The 15,641-nt window shown below is 33.8% G+C and overlaps 1 protein-coding gene across 1 annotated transcript in view; it reads right to left on the reverse strand.

Annotated features, from left to right (window-relative positions):
• Nucleotides 1–15,641, reverse strand: part of LOC106108008 (putative uncharacterized protein DDB_G0282133) — a 45,825-nt gene that overhangs the window by 20,073 nt on the left and 10,111 nt on the right. Inside the window, exon 2 of the mRNA XM_013289071.1 lies at nucleotides 8,000–8,334. Coding sequence (XP_013144525.1) covers nucleotides 8,000–8,119 — 120 coding nt within the window. The 5' untranslated portion in view covers nucleotides 8,120–8,334. The remainder of the gene's footprint in view (nucleotides 1–7,999; nucleotides 8,335–15,641) is intronic.

Consider the following 15,641-nt stretch of genomic DNA (forward strand, 5'->3'; position numbering starts at 1 on the left):
AGATAACTATTATGGTCCTTTTGAGAGTTTTTTCTTTTGAGTAAAAATTTGCAGATCTAAATTGGTTTGTTAGACCTCCCGGTATGTTTTTAAATCATGAAGGTTTAGAATAATTTATTATCTATTTAACACTTGTTTGGGGTAAGCACAGGTAAAAAGATATACAGGTAGATATCCTTACTTTAAACGGGAAAAGGACAGTAATAAATTAGGATTGACGCTAGAGCGAATTATTTTTCTTGCTTTAGTTTTACTCAAAACTTATTTCAACTTATTTCAAAATTTATTCTTATTCTTAAGAAAATATTGTAAAAGGCGTTGATTATAAGTTATTTTAGTTTGCTTAGGAAGATGGATGGATATTTAGATGGATGGATGTTTGTTTGTGACCTAAATTGTTAAACGAATCTCGTTGGTAGTCATAGATGTATGTTCTTTTGTTTTTTTAATACCACGCGGACAGAGTCGCGAGAAAATATATGAAAAACCCTTAAAAGTTAAAATGTTTTATTAAACTAGTAAATTACATCAAAACAAATGAAACCACTAAAATGTAAAATTTCTATGTTTAGTACATTCAATATATAAAAGTGTGACACGTAGTCTGTTTCTGCATACTGCACCGTTATTAACGTATTTCGTTTCGTACGGCCAACGAGGTTAATGATTTTCCGTTACACTTTTACGGCGATCGTTTTAAGCGATGAATTTCGAATGGAAACATTTTGTTCATGTTAACATGGCGATTGCACATTACATTATATTCAAGCACAGACCACACACAAAACATATAATTTTTAATAAGAATAAAACGCTAGCATTTGCCCGCGACTTTGAGTTTAAAACCTGTTAGTAACGTATGTGCTATTCCAGACGCTCTCGGCCGAATACTGATACGTTATTTAAATATGTAACGTCTTAAATAATAGGGCAACGCTAAAACTGTCAATTCCTTACGCGAAGTATTTATGATTCGTTTCAATATTGGGCCGTCATTCTCTCAAATTTGATAAAAATGGGTTGAGTTTCGTAGTAAAGTCCATACATTCCAAACATTCGTTATAAGAGTAAGATTGTCTATAATTCTGTTTTCTGATAATCAAGAAGTCTATAAATTATTCTTCTATACATTAGTGTACTTGAGTTTCGAAATAATTTGTATGCTTTCATTTTGGTTTTAGTAACTACGCTTACTCAGTCCCTTCGTAGTAACAATTACAGACAAACTTGTGTTTTATTTATTTATGTAATTCCTCGTACCGCAAACTCGACTTTATTAATACTTCCACAGGGTCCATTTCTGTTGCCTTTTGAATTTACAAGTTACTCGTGGGAATAATCATCGAAATGATACTTTTGGTGTAAACAAACGCAAAAAAATATAACTTGCCTCCAGCGACTGAAAACAAGTCATGATTGAACGGAGCATTAGTTTCGCGCTGAACCGAACATTATTTCGACTAATTGTTAATGAGGCGATGCAAAAGTTCTATCACGCTTGGGTCGTGTTTTACGCGTTAAATGGACCAAAAAAACTATACAATATGTAGATTAAAGTCCAAGGTTTAAATATCTTATGTAGTAATAATATAGCTAAAAAGTATAAACAACAGATCCGAAAAAGAATTCAGCAAGATAATCCAACAATCAAAGTATCTGTCTTGTCTATACTATTATAATAAAGAGTATACACACTGCTTTGTTGCCTAAGATGTCAGCAATTACAGCATACTTTTGAATAATTCTTTCTTTAACAAAGAGCCCTACACTTACGTCACGCTTAGGCTATACATTTTCACACCATTAAACTTAGGGGGTAAACATTTTGGATAAAAACCCTAATGTGGGAAAGAAACCATAAGTTGTTGCCAATATCAAGGAAGTAAGGTTATTATGGTAACGGTAATTTTGACATTTGCAAATGAGAATTTGACAAATGTAAACAATAAAATAAAGCTTCTATAATTTCTTGCGGATGAAGCCGCACAGGAACAGCTAGTCATTTATAAAACGTAGTATAGAAATTTTGTAAATAAATAATGCACCATTAGGTCCATTCGTTGTAATTTAAGTTGTTACAAAACACGTGGAAGTTTTTCCAAATGAAACAACCCTTGTCTGAGTCATAGACAATTCGTTCATTTCAAAACAATATATTAAAATTAATATTGTACTATTGTTCCAACTTGTAGTTAGTAGGAACTGTTGTACAATGGTTGTATATAATTTTGGGCTTGATTATAAAACAATTGAATAATAACTTTAGGAAGATAATAACATTGAAAACCTTACTAATATTATAAATACAAAAGCTTAGATGGATGAATGAATGTCTGTTAGAGTTTGTAGCCTAAACGGCTGAACGTATCTCGATGAAATTTAGCATAGACGTAGAGGATAGTCTGGAATACCACATAGGCTACTATCTTTTTTAAATCTACTAGCTAGTAATCTAATATTGGGAGTAATATGCCAGTATTTATGCTTTTTAATGAAAGTTGACAACCCTAACGTGACAAGGAACTGCAATTCTAACTAAACGTCCTCATCAAGTCGTGTAATTGCTCACAAAAAAGCGTTCAGACGAAGCGGATTGCAGAAAAGAGGTTATATATTTATAGCTTCTAAGAAGTAACGCGAATAGACATCGCTCCATATATGAGTCTAGTTTCTCTGCTGGATAATTATTTAAGTAATAGATGTTAATGCCTTGGTCACTGGCAAAGCGATGTTTGGAAGAACAGTACATAGTACCGACCCTTCTTAGTGACAAAGGCAACTTAAAGAAGATGATGACTCAGTAATAACAAAAAGAAGACAAGCTTAATTCCGCGACTTCATCGGCACGTAATTTAACAAAAAATAATAAATAGTATGTGTTCCTATATGTTCTACAAATGTAGATAGATGTCCATCGACAACAATGTAACATTCAATCAAACTTTCATATTAATAACAAAATAGGTATATGAAATGTGATCTTAGCAAAGCTATTCAAATAATTTAAACACAACAGAAAGGTAACCAAGGGAAACATCGTTGTATACAGGGAATATTGGTTTACCCGGATGTGGGTAACATCGTTGGTTGATGTTAACCAACTTTCCCTGTTTACAGATAGAGAATATTCAAAGGTCTTCATAAATACTAATTCAAATATAAAAGTACACTTTACTGTTTAGATATTACAATACAATCCGATTGTATTTATAGTCCTATGTTTCGTAGTGGAATAAGAATTCTCTTTTCAAAATTCGTTAAGATACTAAAACAACAATCATACTAATATTATAAATGCGAAAGTTTAGATCCATCCATCCGGGATGTTTGTTAGAGTTTGTAGCCTAAACGGCTGAATCGATTTCGATGAAATTTGGTATAGATTTAGAGGACAGTCTGGAAGAACACAAAGGCTTTACTCACTTTTCTTTTTTTTTACATCCTCAGGGACGGAGTTGCGGACGAAAGCTAGTAAACATATAATAACCGCGAAATCATAAAGAACCTGTAGTTCTTCATATTTATGAAATTGTAAATAGAAACGTTTGTGTTTAGGGCATCTCTATAAACTAGATTCGAAGTTACGTGTATAAAATGTGCGTAAATAAGAGGACAACGGGGACATTGTACAATTATCGACTTCCTCGTGCCGACGCCACATCGTATGAAATCTGGCTTGCATGCCGTAATGCAATGTTTATGTAATGCAGCATACAGGCCAATACTTGCAAATATCGATTTACTAGCTTTCGCCCGTGACTCCGTGCACGTGGTATTAAAAATTAAACCTAGTAATTAATGTATTCTAGACTATCCTCTACATCTATGTCAAATTACATTGAAATCAGTTCAGCAGTTTAGGCTACAAACTCTAACAAACATCCATCTAAACTTTCACATTTATAATATTAGTTTGATTATTATAATTTTTGTAACACGAAGAGTATTGAACGTGTATGAAAAAGCAGATACTGGGTAAAATATTACATTTAATCTATACTATTATAATAAAGCGTAAACACACACTTCTTTGTTGCCTAACATGTCAGCGATCACATCATATTTTGGAAAATTTCTTTTTTAAATAAAAAGCCCTACACTTACGTCACACTTTAGGCTACATATTTTCACGAATCAAACTTATCATCAAACTTAGGGGGTAAATATTTTGGATAAAAACCCTAATGTGGGAAAGAGACCATAAGTTCCTGTCAACATCAAGATAGCAACATTGCCAAGGTTGTCATGTCATGTCATTTTGACATTTGTAATTGATAATTTGACAGTTGTAAACTATAAAATAAAATTTTCATAATTTCATGCGGATGAAGCCGCATAGGAACAGCTAGTCTGTCATAAAAATATAGTAAACAGACTACCGAATTAATGTCAACAATAAATAAAATATTTATACAATTTTGTAGCATCCGTTCTTCATTACATACATTAATAAATCAACAAGAAATCCACAGTTATCGCTTAAATAAAAGATGACCTACATCTCAAATACGAATAAGAAACCAAGCGCCGTGTTCTCCGCGAGCCATAAATATAATCTTTGACACCATACCGATGCGAATAGAAAGCAGAACGGTCCACCTAAACGGCGCGAATGGCATTAAATCGATACGTGATCGATACGAGATAATCGAGACAAGTGCGTATATCGATAGTATAATCGGATTGGAATTTGCATGCTAGTTTTCACCCGCTACGCTGCCGGAAGGCTCGTATCGATACGAGCATTAAATTGCGGGTGTCGACTTAAAGCCATATAAGATAACGGACGTCGGGAAGCCAGGAATGGGCACGTGGGCCAATGTGGTATTACTGACACGTGCCCCTAGGAAGAAAAAATAAACGATATGTTAGACGTCGCAGCTGACTTTAAACCATTTAATTTTCATATAGCGAAAAGAAAAGATGCAGTTTTTATTGGATGTGCAAATGATTGCCTATAGAAAAGTTTCTTTCTTTTGTTTCTTAACAATCCTATCTAAAGGCGTTGATATAATACTCTATAAATACAATGTGTAACAACACTTAAATAGACATCGAATCATGAAACAATAGTACATCAAGTTACTGGGGGTTAAAAGTTAAAGATGCAAGTGTCGATAGCAGTAAGAACAACACTACGCTAACATATAGAGCTAGTTGCCGAAATGAATCCAAGAAATAAACACGAACTCACCGATTCTCGAGAAGTATTCGACGAAGATGTTCGAGAAACGTGAGACAATGATAATGAAATCTGTTGAAGCATTCTTGTGTAAATTTCCATCGCATAAAGATTCAGAAGTGATGTAACTAGTTTGAAAAGTGAACTCGATAATCGTGCATTTGTGCACGCGCCACGCAAGGACAATCACACGGAGCTGGACGAAATATCACAACTAATTGTCTTATTTAAATGATGAATACTGATAACTATGTAGTGAACATTTCTAATTATAATTGTCTCTTTTCTTGATGTTGGTATTGATTAGGTCGACCAATTATTACAATTGATTTATAATATTTCTTTGATTAAGTGTTTACCATTCTTATAGTTCACGAAATGGATTTTCAAACTCGCTTATATTTAATTATATCTTAATGTCTGCTAATTGTAACTTTTCGTTTCATGATAGAGAAACCATTCAATTTTGAATCAAAAATAATATAAAACAAGATGCACAAGATGCCAACCATGTAACGCAAATTTTATCATCAGCTATATAAATACTGCTTGACAAAAGACATGCACTTGAGTCTTATCAGATTATACACAAAGATAAACAACATCGTCCTTACTAAAGGTAAATTTCGCGTCGAATTATCTAGAAGATAATTTAGAAGCAAATATTGATAAGGTACAAATAAATCTATATGCTTGATATGTTACTGATGTAGGTGAGAAAAGGGTAAAATTAACAAACAATGGCTTTTAATAGGTATACAAACAGAACCCTAACCCAAACCACCGACAAACGAACGAGTTTGGAATGTTAAATGAAAAACCGTAAAATATACACTCCGATAAACAAGGGATACTAGGAAGTCAATATATTAAATAATAGGTAAACAGAACAGAGAGTAGTCCATACTAATTTAAGTTATGCGTCAGCTTAAATTATAATATCGAGGAAAACCGTAACTGAAACATTGCAAACAAAAACTATCAACCAATCAAACTCAATAGTAAAACATAATTTCAAGCCATGATATATTTAAAAATTAAGTTCATAGAAAGTAATACCAGAAACATCATATAAAAGTGTGTGAAAATGCAAAAATGTATGATCGTTTGCATAATAAAAAGTTTACACTGAATGCTAAAAATTCCTAACGATACAGAACCTAATTGGTTTAGACACGCCAATAACAATTAACCGGTACATATCCTACTAAAGGAGACCATTAATAATACCACTTTCGAATATCACGATAAAGTTCATTAAACGTTGAAACAATGGACAGTCGACCGATTTGCTGATTGAACGAACACCTACATGCTGCGGCGAAAGTGATCTGTCACTCGGTTGATTGTCGGGAGATATTTTTGTGTCCGACCGCCAGGCTTCGTACGTCCCATCGAATTTGAGTTCCTTTATTAATGCGACAAGAAAAAGCGTGGGTCGGCGTGACTCAAACGGGTCTTGGAACAAGTCGCGCTCAACGGAGAATATAAAGATTGGTATTTTTGAAAGAAATTCTTTAAGGAACGTCACTTTATACTTTATCGTTTTATTCCACTTGTTTTTATACGTTGGTGAATATTGAAGAATAATCGTATTTTATCGGGTGAATTGAATTTAATTCTACAAAACTATTTCGATAGTTTTGTGTATTTGTTTGTGTTTACTAGGTTTTAATTACAATCAGGAGAACCTTGTAAATGAGTGAAAGATAAGACGCAACTATTAAATTGCATCCACGCCAGTCGTGAAAGTGCAAAAACAGATCGTCACGTGTGATTATTGAGACAATTGACGGCCTTGTTATAATGGCTCGGCACGTCAGAAGACGCTCGCAACGTAACAATCACGAAACAGAACAATAATAAGATATTGACCAACTTCGAAACGAGGCCTCGAGGGCCGTTCATCAAATCTTTGTATGGGAAGCTAACGTCAACGTCCATTGCATAATCTGAGTTCCATGGGTCAGTGTTTACAAACATATTTTGTAATAGTTGCAAGGTCGTTAGAAGAATGTTCTTGATAATTAACGATGTTCATAAGAACAAATGGAAGATGAAGGACAATGGTATCTAGGATTCCTGAATATCTCTGATCTATTTCATATTACTGCAGTATTTATTAGAATTTGACCTAGCAACCAGATTACATCGAGTTCGTAGCTATTTAAATCAAATTGTCGCATGAGCTCACTAGTACTTAATGGCAGCAATCTAGCATCCTAAAAAACATAACGATGGTAAAATTATTTAAAAAATAACCACCGGGTGGTTTCAAGTTTAAAAATTATAAAGTGAAAAGGATGATATTTGAGACGTTGCGAAATACCACCAGCTGTTCGTTGGACAGTCGGCAGATGACTTGGTACTTTCTCTCGAAGGTTGCGGCACTCCCCTGCTTCGGGCGCGCTTTTTGCATTGTTTTGGTTAATGCGATAATATTATTATCGTTGCATGAAATTGAAAGTTAATGTGCTATACGCGCCGGTTGAAAAATCGAAAGCAAAGCGTTCAGCTCCTTGAGCAGATTGGATTTTAACGTTTCATCTGATTATTGCTTGTTACTTTCGCTTTACGGCTTTTGATCAAGAAGCTAAAAAGTGAATTTAGCAAAGAATTTCGAAACTACATTCAAAAACATAAATATTATCATTATTGGATTGTGCTACCATAATTAACTTATTTGTGTCCGCGATTTTCATGTCAGAGATTTCATTTTTGTGTGTAATATTTATTACCAACTTTCTTGTAATATATCAGTTCGTCTTTATAGTTGTTCTGAGCTTGCGTGGGAGTAGAAAAATACGTAGAACTCACCCTCTCGCATGGTGGAGGCGGCATTGTTGCGTCCACTTCTGCGTAGATGCACAAAGTGGACTTCCTCGATAGAGAATCGCTGGCGAGGCTGCTCGAACTGGAGCCCGTTGAAAACTTCATGGTTGTGCATCCAGACACAGCGTACGTATCAGGAGTGATCAGGTGACGTCCAGTTGCACTTCCATGTGGTGTTGCCGGCACATCACACAAGTGTTAGCCACTTCCGACACTATCGTTCATTCGTAGCTATCGTTGGTGACGCTCGTGTCAATAGTTTGAGAAGTCGTGGGCTTCTGTCGTAGTTGAATCGATCGTTTCTTCACGATTAGATTAGCCTGAAACAATACAAATTAAAGTTGTTAAAGAAAGGTTAACGTTATTGATTTTAGATTTTATTATTTTCCACAAGTTACATGGTTTTGTGCATAATTTATTTGCACAGAATAGTTGTAGGATCACTTACGTTATTAAACGATGTTATGTACGAGCGCACACAACTAAATCTGTGAAAAGACTGACAGATCCTTTATAAAGTCTAGTAAACAACTTTCAATACTTAAGACAGGACCAGATAAGATCTTGCTGTCCTAGCAACAAAAATATACATATTTGTGTATGGAATATTCTACCAAGGATTTTCTTTTTGTTATTTTTAGCCGGTAAATGAGAATGTGCATGTTTTTATAAAGTTTTTACAGATAATTAGACTAGAGTTGCATATAAAGAGATTTGTAATTAAAAGGAGATTCTTCCTGAATATTATATGTTTGATTTGATATTTGCATTGATTATTTTAAAAAAATGCATTAGGAACTTAAATCTTAGTAACAAAACAAAAATAATGGGTCAATTAACCTTTTAAACAATATATTTATATTTAAAAAGATCAAGCCTTTTAAATATCATGCAACAAGGTCACCTTGAAAGTAAACGTCGATGTTGCTAAGCGTTGTAAATATAGATTTAAAAGCAGATGATCGCAAAATCATAATATAAATGAACACGTTAAGGACAAATTCACAGATTTCCAATAAAACGAAAGGAAAATTAATAAAAGATGACATGATTTTTAATTTATCTGGAATCATTCTTACTTCTTACTAATATTATAAATGCGAAAGTTTAGATCGATGGATATTTGTTAGTTTGTAGCCTAAACGGCTGAAGTGATCTTGATGAAATTTGGCATAGTTGTAGAGGATAGTCTGGAAGAACACATAGGCTACTTGCTTTTGTTTTTTTTTATTCCGCGCGGACGTTGCCGCGGGCGAAACCTAGTGACTTTTATTTCGAAGTCCTGCGGGTTTTTTTTTCTTATCATTGCATTGAATTACTGTAACTTTCTAGTATGCTATTTAAGCTAGATTTTAATAAATTTACATGAGTTTATCTTTGCAATGCCCTCTCAGCATTCGAGATAAACAACCCAACTCTATCAATATGCAAGTGTGCAAATGGGCAAAAACAGTGCCATAAAATTAACAATTCTGGTAACACAAAGCACATTTTAAGAAAGGATATACACTTATATAGGTAGAAACATTAACTTTACGGTAAATTGTAACCAACTTGAATACGAAACACGGTGGCCATTTACTGCGCGATTGCAATTGAATGCCAGTTTCGAATTACGAACAGGATTTAAAGCTTGTTATTTTGTCTCTACAGTCATAGGGATGGGACACGAAAATTTACATCGATAAAAAAATATAAATACTTTCATAATAAAATTCGAACAGAATGATTTAAACACTATTGGTCGTTGAAGACAATAGATATGACTATGAAAAGAAAACTAATAAAGATAGTGAATTAACAAAGCATACAATCTAGTAAGAATACATGGTAATTAAAAGTATACATATCAGTGGGAAAGGACAGATAAAAAGGTAGCCAACAAAAATGTACTACAGTAGAACTTCGATAAGTTAAAGTCCGAAGGAAACACAAAATATTTTAAGTTATAAGGTTTTAAGTTATCAAGGGTCTATTTTGTAGAGGTTTAGGGCTCGGATGGGAAGGGAACATATTATTTTTTTGAAGTTATAGAGGTTTGAGTTATCGAGGTTCTACTGCATTTTATGTTCAGATTTTTATGTACTACAATTTGAAAAAAACAAACATCGAAGTCTCGGAGCACTTCTCTAATTACCTCATAGCCGAATATTTTCATAGTTAAGGGCTGCAACATTTTACTGCTATTTAAATGACTCTTCCAAGCATTAACTCGTTTAACGTCTTGATAATATGGTTACGCAAGACCGAAATGCTCGGGTCCGGTGCATCCGCGGCGCCGGACGATGAACACGTTACGCAACGACACAAAATATCCCGGATGAACAGTCCGACCTACTATTACGCGAGATTAGACTGTAATCTTACGCCGTTTACGCGAAGTAGCACGTAAATATTGCGTAATTTTTGTAAAGTAATCTAGAATATAGAAGTATGTGTAGTTTTAATCATAGTAAAAAGGTTTAATTGATTAGTGTAAGTAACTAAATGCAGTATAGTCTAAATCCCACTGTTGGTTATTTACGCGTATGAAAAAGAACATAATATTCATTGCCTAGAAAATTACACTTACTAGCTTACGCCGGCGACTCCGTCCGCGTAAATAAAACATAGCCAATGTTACTCACTGACAACGTAACTTTTTAATGGTGAAAGAAGTTTTGAGTTATTTCATTACAATCAAACAAAGTTTTCCTCTTTATAACATTAGTATAGATATGACATTTATCTTAAATACTGTTCAAACTGGCCACTAATAATATTTGTTGCCAGTTTGAACATTTGTTTTGTTTTTTTTAATTAATATGTTTAATCATTAATCAACTTGTATACAAGCACTTAAATTGATAATTACGAGAAGATAAAACTTTACAGTATAAATTATTGTTTTATTGTTAAAATAATATGAGAATTATAAATGCATTGTAAACAACACAATACGAATCGAGATTTCAATTAAAAAAATCCCTTAATTTTATATCCCTTTAAAATAAACACTTCGTAAATTTTACAATAACACTTGGATCTATAGTCTATACTAAGACTATAAAGTCGTAAGATTTGTATTTTTATCTATTGAGATAAATCAAAAAGTACTTGGCCGATTTCAAAAAATCTTTCACAATTAAAAACTACGTTTCACTGAGTAATATGTTACTATATTTATTAATTTCACGCGGCCGAAGTCGCGAGCAACACCTAGTAATTAATACAATTGTGCCCTTAAACTGTGAATTTAATTATTACCAAGAGAAGTTTAAGAATTTTCACCATGAAATGACCGCATTTTAAGGTAACAAAGGACCTTATCAGAGAACAGGACAAAAAGCCCTTTCAACTCATACGTCATAGAAGAAACGAGAACGTGAACACTAACGACCTTCGTTTGAAACAAAGAAATGCGCAACAATAAAACATTAGTATGACATGGGAAAAACCGATATTGCGACAGAAGTAGGCAACATGCAAGAGATTTTACACGAAGGTAGAACAGTAGAATAGTCAGCAATGCAGTACATATCCGTCTCACTGGTGCGTCACTCCCTCGTGGATAACTAGCGTAGCGAGAAATTCATTCCTAGACTTAGGTTCGAATTTAATCAAGTTAGAACTACTGAGAATTTTATTCGTAATTCTATGTAAACATTATTAATAGGATTGATGTATAGAAATAGTATTTTAATGTCATCCGAATTAACACTTAAAAACTTCAATCGAAGCACCCTAATATAAATACACACAGATTAAAACAAAAATACTTTTATCATAGCTACTGTAATAATGTCATAACAAATAATTATACAGAAGAGTAGACAATCTGTACTCTACTATCATAATAAAGCGTAAACACTCTACTTCCTGACGTATGATGTCAGCAATCACAAAATATTGTTAAATAATTTAAATAAAATTTACTTTAATATAAAGCCCCACACTTACACGCTGTAGACTATATATTTTGACGCTAGTAAACTTAGGGAGTAAGTAAATAGAAAAAATAGGCACCAAAGCTACAAGCCGCTAATATTAAGGAAGCAAAGTTATTATGGTAACGGTAATTTTAACATTTGCAATTGAGGCTGACAAATGTAAAAAGTAAAATATTTTTTTTATAATTTGACGCAGATAAAGCTGCACAGGAACAGCTAGTTATTAATAATTTAAAAAATGTGTTACTAAATGGAAAAGAAACTAACTCGACGGTAAGTATTCCAGTAACATCCGAACAGAGCACAATAAATTTCTTTAACAAAACACTCGTATACATTTGAAACTGAACTGACGTATAAAAGCGTACGATATATACTAAAGGGGTTAACGTTTGTTAAACAACAAACAGGAACACGACACGCCACACACGTAAAAGCGCGCGCACACCTTGGATTAAGCAATCGCACAACTGTTCGATTGTCGATTGTTTCGCCAATTCAACAGTTTAGTACAACTAAAGCGTAGTGTGTGCTATTAGCTCATAGAAATCGAATCTAAACTAAACAGTTATGCGATAGATTAGTCAAGTGTGCGCGCGTTTAAATGAATAGTTAAGTCAGTACAGGAAATACTGATCGAATGCGTTTACCGTATTATCTTTCAAAGAAAGTTTTTTTTAAAGGAACACGTTTTTGTTCACGATTGCAGTTAAGGAATTAAATTCGCTTCCCCCTTGCGATCGAATGTCTAAAAGCTGTTTAACATGTTTTATCGAAATGACTAGGAAATAAACGTCCTATACTGTTTCTATGTGATTCGTAGTAAACTAAACAACATGATTTTCAAATGTGAACAGTTTGTCGTATAATAAATACGTTTTTGTACATGTGCTGAAATATAAAATGGTTATACAGTTATATAAAATATGCAAATCGGACGGTAAACGTCGGTGTATGAAAGAGATAATCTTGAAGGACATCTTGAAAACAAATCTCGGAAATGTAACAAATAAGTACATGTTTTAGGATAAAATATTACCGCGACTTATGCTGAGATATCAAAGATATTGTTATTTCAGTTTTTAGGATGAGAATGAAAAGGACAGGTAACATGAATTTGGACAGATTAGTTGGCGGTGACACCAAATTATTACTCGTGTGTGTCGCCAATGACTTCGTGCACTAACACAGAACGCTTTTCTCGTCTGCTTAATACCGACATATAAAGCCTGCTACACAGGCTTAGTTATATGAACAGTCCGGTTATATCAATCTAAAGTGTGTAGACAAAATTGAGAAGTACAGTTCCCAACTTTGTCAGATTATAGACTTAACATGTTGTCATGGATTCATCTGCAACGTTTCTGAACACGAATAATAACTACACATAATTCCATTTATTAAATGTACAACTTACTAGCTTTTGCCTGCGACTCCGTCGGCGTAGAATAAAAAACAAGTAAATAGCCTATGTGTTCTTTCAGACTATCCTCTACATCATGCCGAATTTTGTCAAATTCCGTTCAGCAGTTTAGGCCACAAACAGTAACAAACATCCATCTAAACTTTCGCATATTAGTAAGATTCTTATTACACAATTGACGAAATTCAATCTTATGTACAAAGATTAAAGTAAACCGTACGTCCCAAATACCGATTGAGTACCGTAAATAAGAGTTATGCAGAACAAGTGCATTTCTTCCACAAGCCTCGGCCCCGACTGAGCGTGACCAACGAACACCGCATCTAATCAAGTGGAAAGACACGCACAAACAGTAATTAATAACAATAATCAATCACGCCAAACACACACATACAATATATTGGTAAAGGTAACGGTTCCTTCCGCTTGCGTACCAAAGAAAACACAAAACCGGCTGTACTTTTATTTATTATTAAAACTAAAATACATGGAAATCCCAAATGTAACGTTCTTAAATATACTAGTTTTCAGAGATTCTATCAGCGTGGAATAAAAAAAACAAAAGTAAGTAGCCTATGTATTCTTCTAGGCTATGCAAAATTTCATCGATATCCATTCAGCCGTTTAGGCTACAAACTATACGATGCAACCGTCTAAATTTTCGCATTTATAATATTAGTAAGATAAGAAGATACGGGTGCCAATTAGCTAGTAAAACCATCGTATTTTCTTGAGTAAGTTATGCATTGAATTATCTAAGAGCAACGTATTTTTTTGTTAATAACAATTCGTCCGAGCGTGTCGTTGCTTCGATCTACGTGATTTTTATCGTACGTCCCATAGGTTCAACGACCAAGCACTTGAGGTCAGGTGCAAATCTAAAGTAAAAAAATATTCTCATCAGTTTTGCTAAGAAACAAATCGTTTTGATCGTAAAATTTAATTGCAACAATTAAACCAAACAAGAGTTGAATGTAAAAGGATTTGGAATAGCCGTTAGAGAGTTTAGAAATTTAAATGAGGTAACTACGATATACCTTTGGTAGAAAGGATTTAATGAACAGTTATCTATCTTTTGCTTTTTAACTTTTCAAATAATTTGTACAATAATGTGTAGTTACAGCTATATCTCAGTAAAGAAAAACCTTTCTGATGAATTTAAATATCAAACACTAGCTGTTCCCATGCGACTTCATCCGCATGAAATTATAATAACTTTATTTTATTGTTTACATTTGTCAAACGTCAAAATACAAATGCACTAATGACAATTGCATCCTTGATGTTGGCAGCAACTTATGGTCTCTTTCCCACATTAGGATTTTTATCTAAAATATTTACCCCCTAAGTTTAATGTCGTGAAAATATATAGCCTAAAACGTGATGTAAGTGTAGGGCTTTTTATTAAAAAAAGAACTATTTAAAAGTATGCTGTAATTGCTGACATCTTTGGCAACAAAGAAGTGTGTGTTTACGCTTAATATAAGTATAGACTACATTGCAACAAACATTTAAATGATAATCGCAAGTTAAGATCCGCAAAGAGATCCGTCTCAGTGAATTGGAGGTAAACCATAACACGAATAACAAAAAAACACCAACGCACGTATTTTGATTCACATCGGGGCCGAAGTAATCTTACGACAAAGGACGCAATTCCAGCGCCGGCGCAAATTATTCCACGTTATAAAATTTCACGCCTACACAAAATGATTGCGTGATCGCCATACGCTATGACTTCCTTTCGTTTACGTTTGACACTCTTTTATCTGTTAGGTGCGCACTTTAATGATTCCATGGTTAACTCAAGTGAAATATATGATCTGCAGATTAGGGTACGGTACGCATAGGTGAAGCGGCTCGGAGATCAGCTCGATTTGTTCCTGCATAGAGGTATAATTGTGTAGCTGCGAAGTTAGTTGTAAAGCCGCAGATCATCGGTTCAGAATTATCGGATCTATTTGTTCAAAGCTGCTTTGCATGCGTCTATTTAGTAGTACTTCAGAAACCGGGGACGGCAAACATCTATGGAACCCAGGGAGACCAGAACCTACAGTAACGAAGACAAATTACTTGGATTTGCTGAGTAATTTATTTGCAATAATTTTTTTTTTATTAAAAAATACAATCAGGTAATATTTGCTTGATCATGCAGACATTTTAAACAAGATGAACATCAATATCAAATTAAACAAGGCTCACTAATCTTGATACTTGAAAATTCTTTGCCTCATTACAAGTGAATTCATTAAATTGAATACAACTTTTAAATGCC

This window comes from Papilio polytes, unplaced genomic scaffold, assembly GCF_000836215.1.
Source record: "Papilio polytes unplaced genomic scaffold, Ppol_1.0 DF821845.1, whole genome shotgun sequence".
In the NCBI taxonomy this organism is placed as follows: domain Eukaryota; kingdom Metazoa; phylum Arthropoda; class Insecta; order Lepidoptera; family Papilionidae; genus Papilio; species Papilio polytes.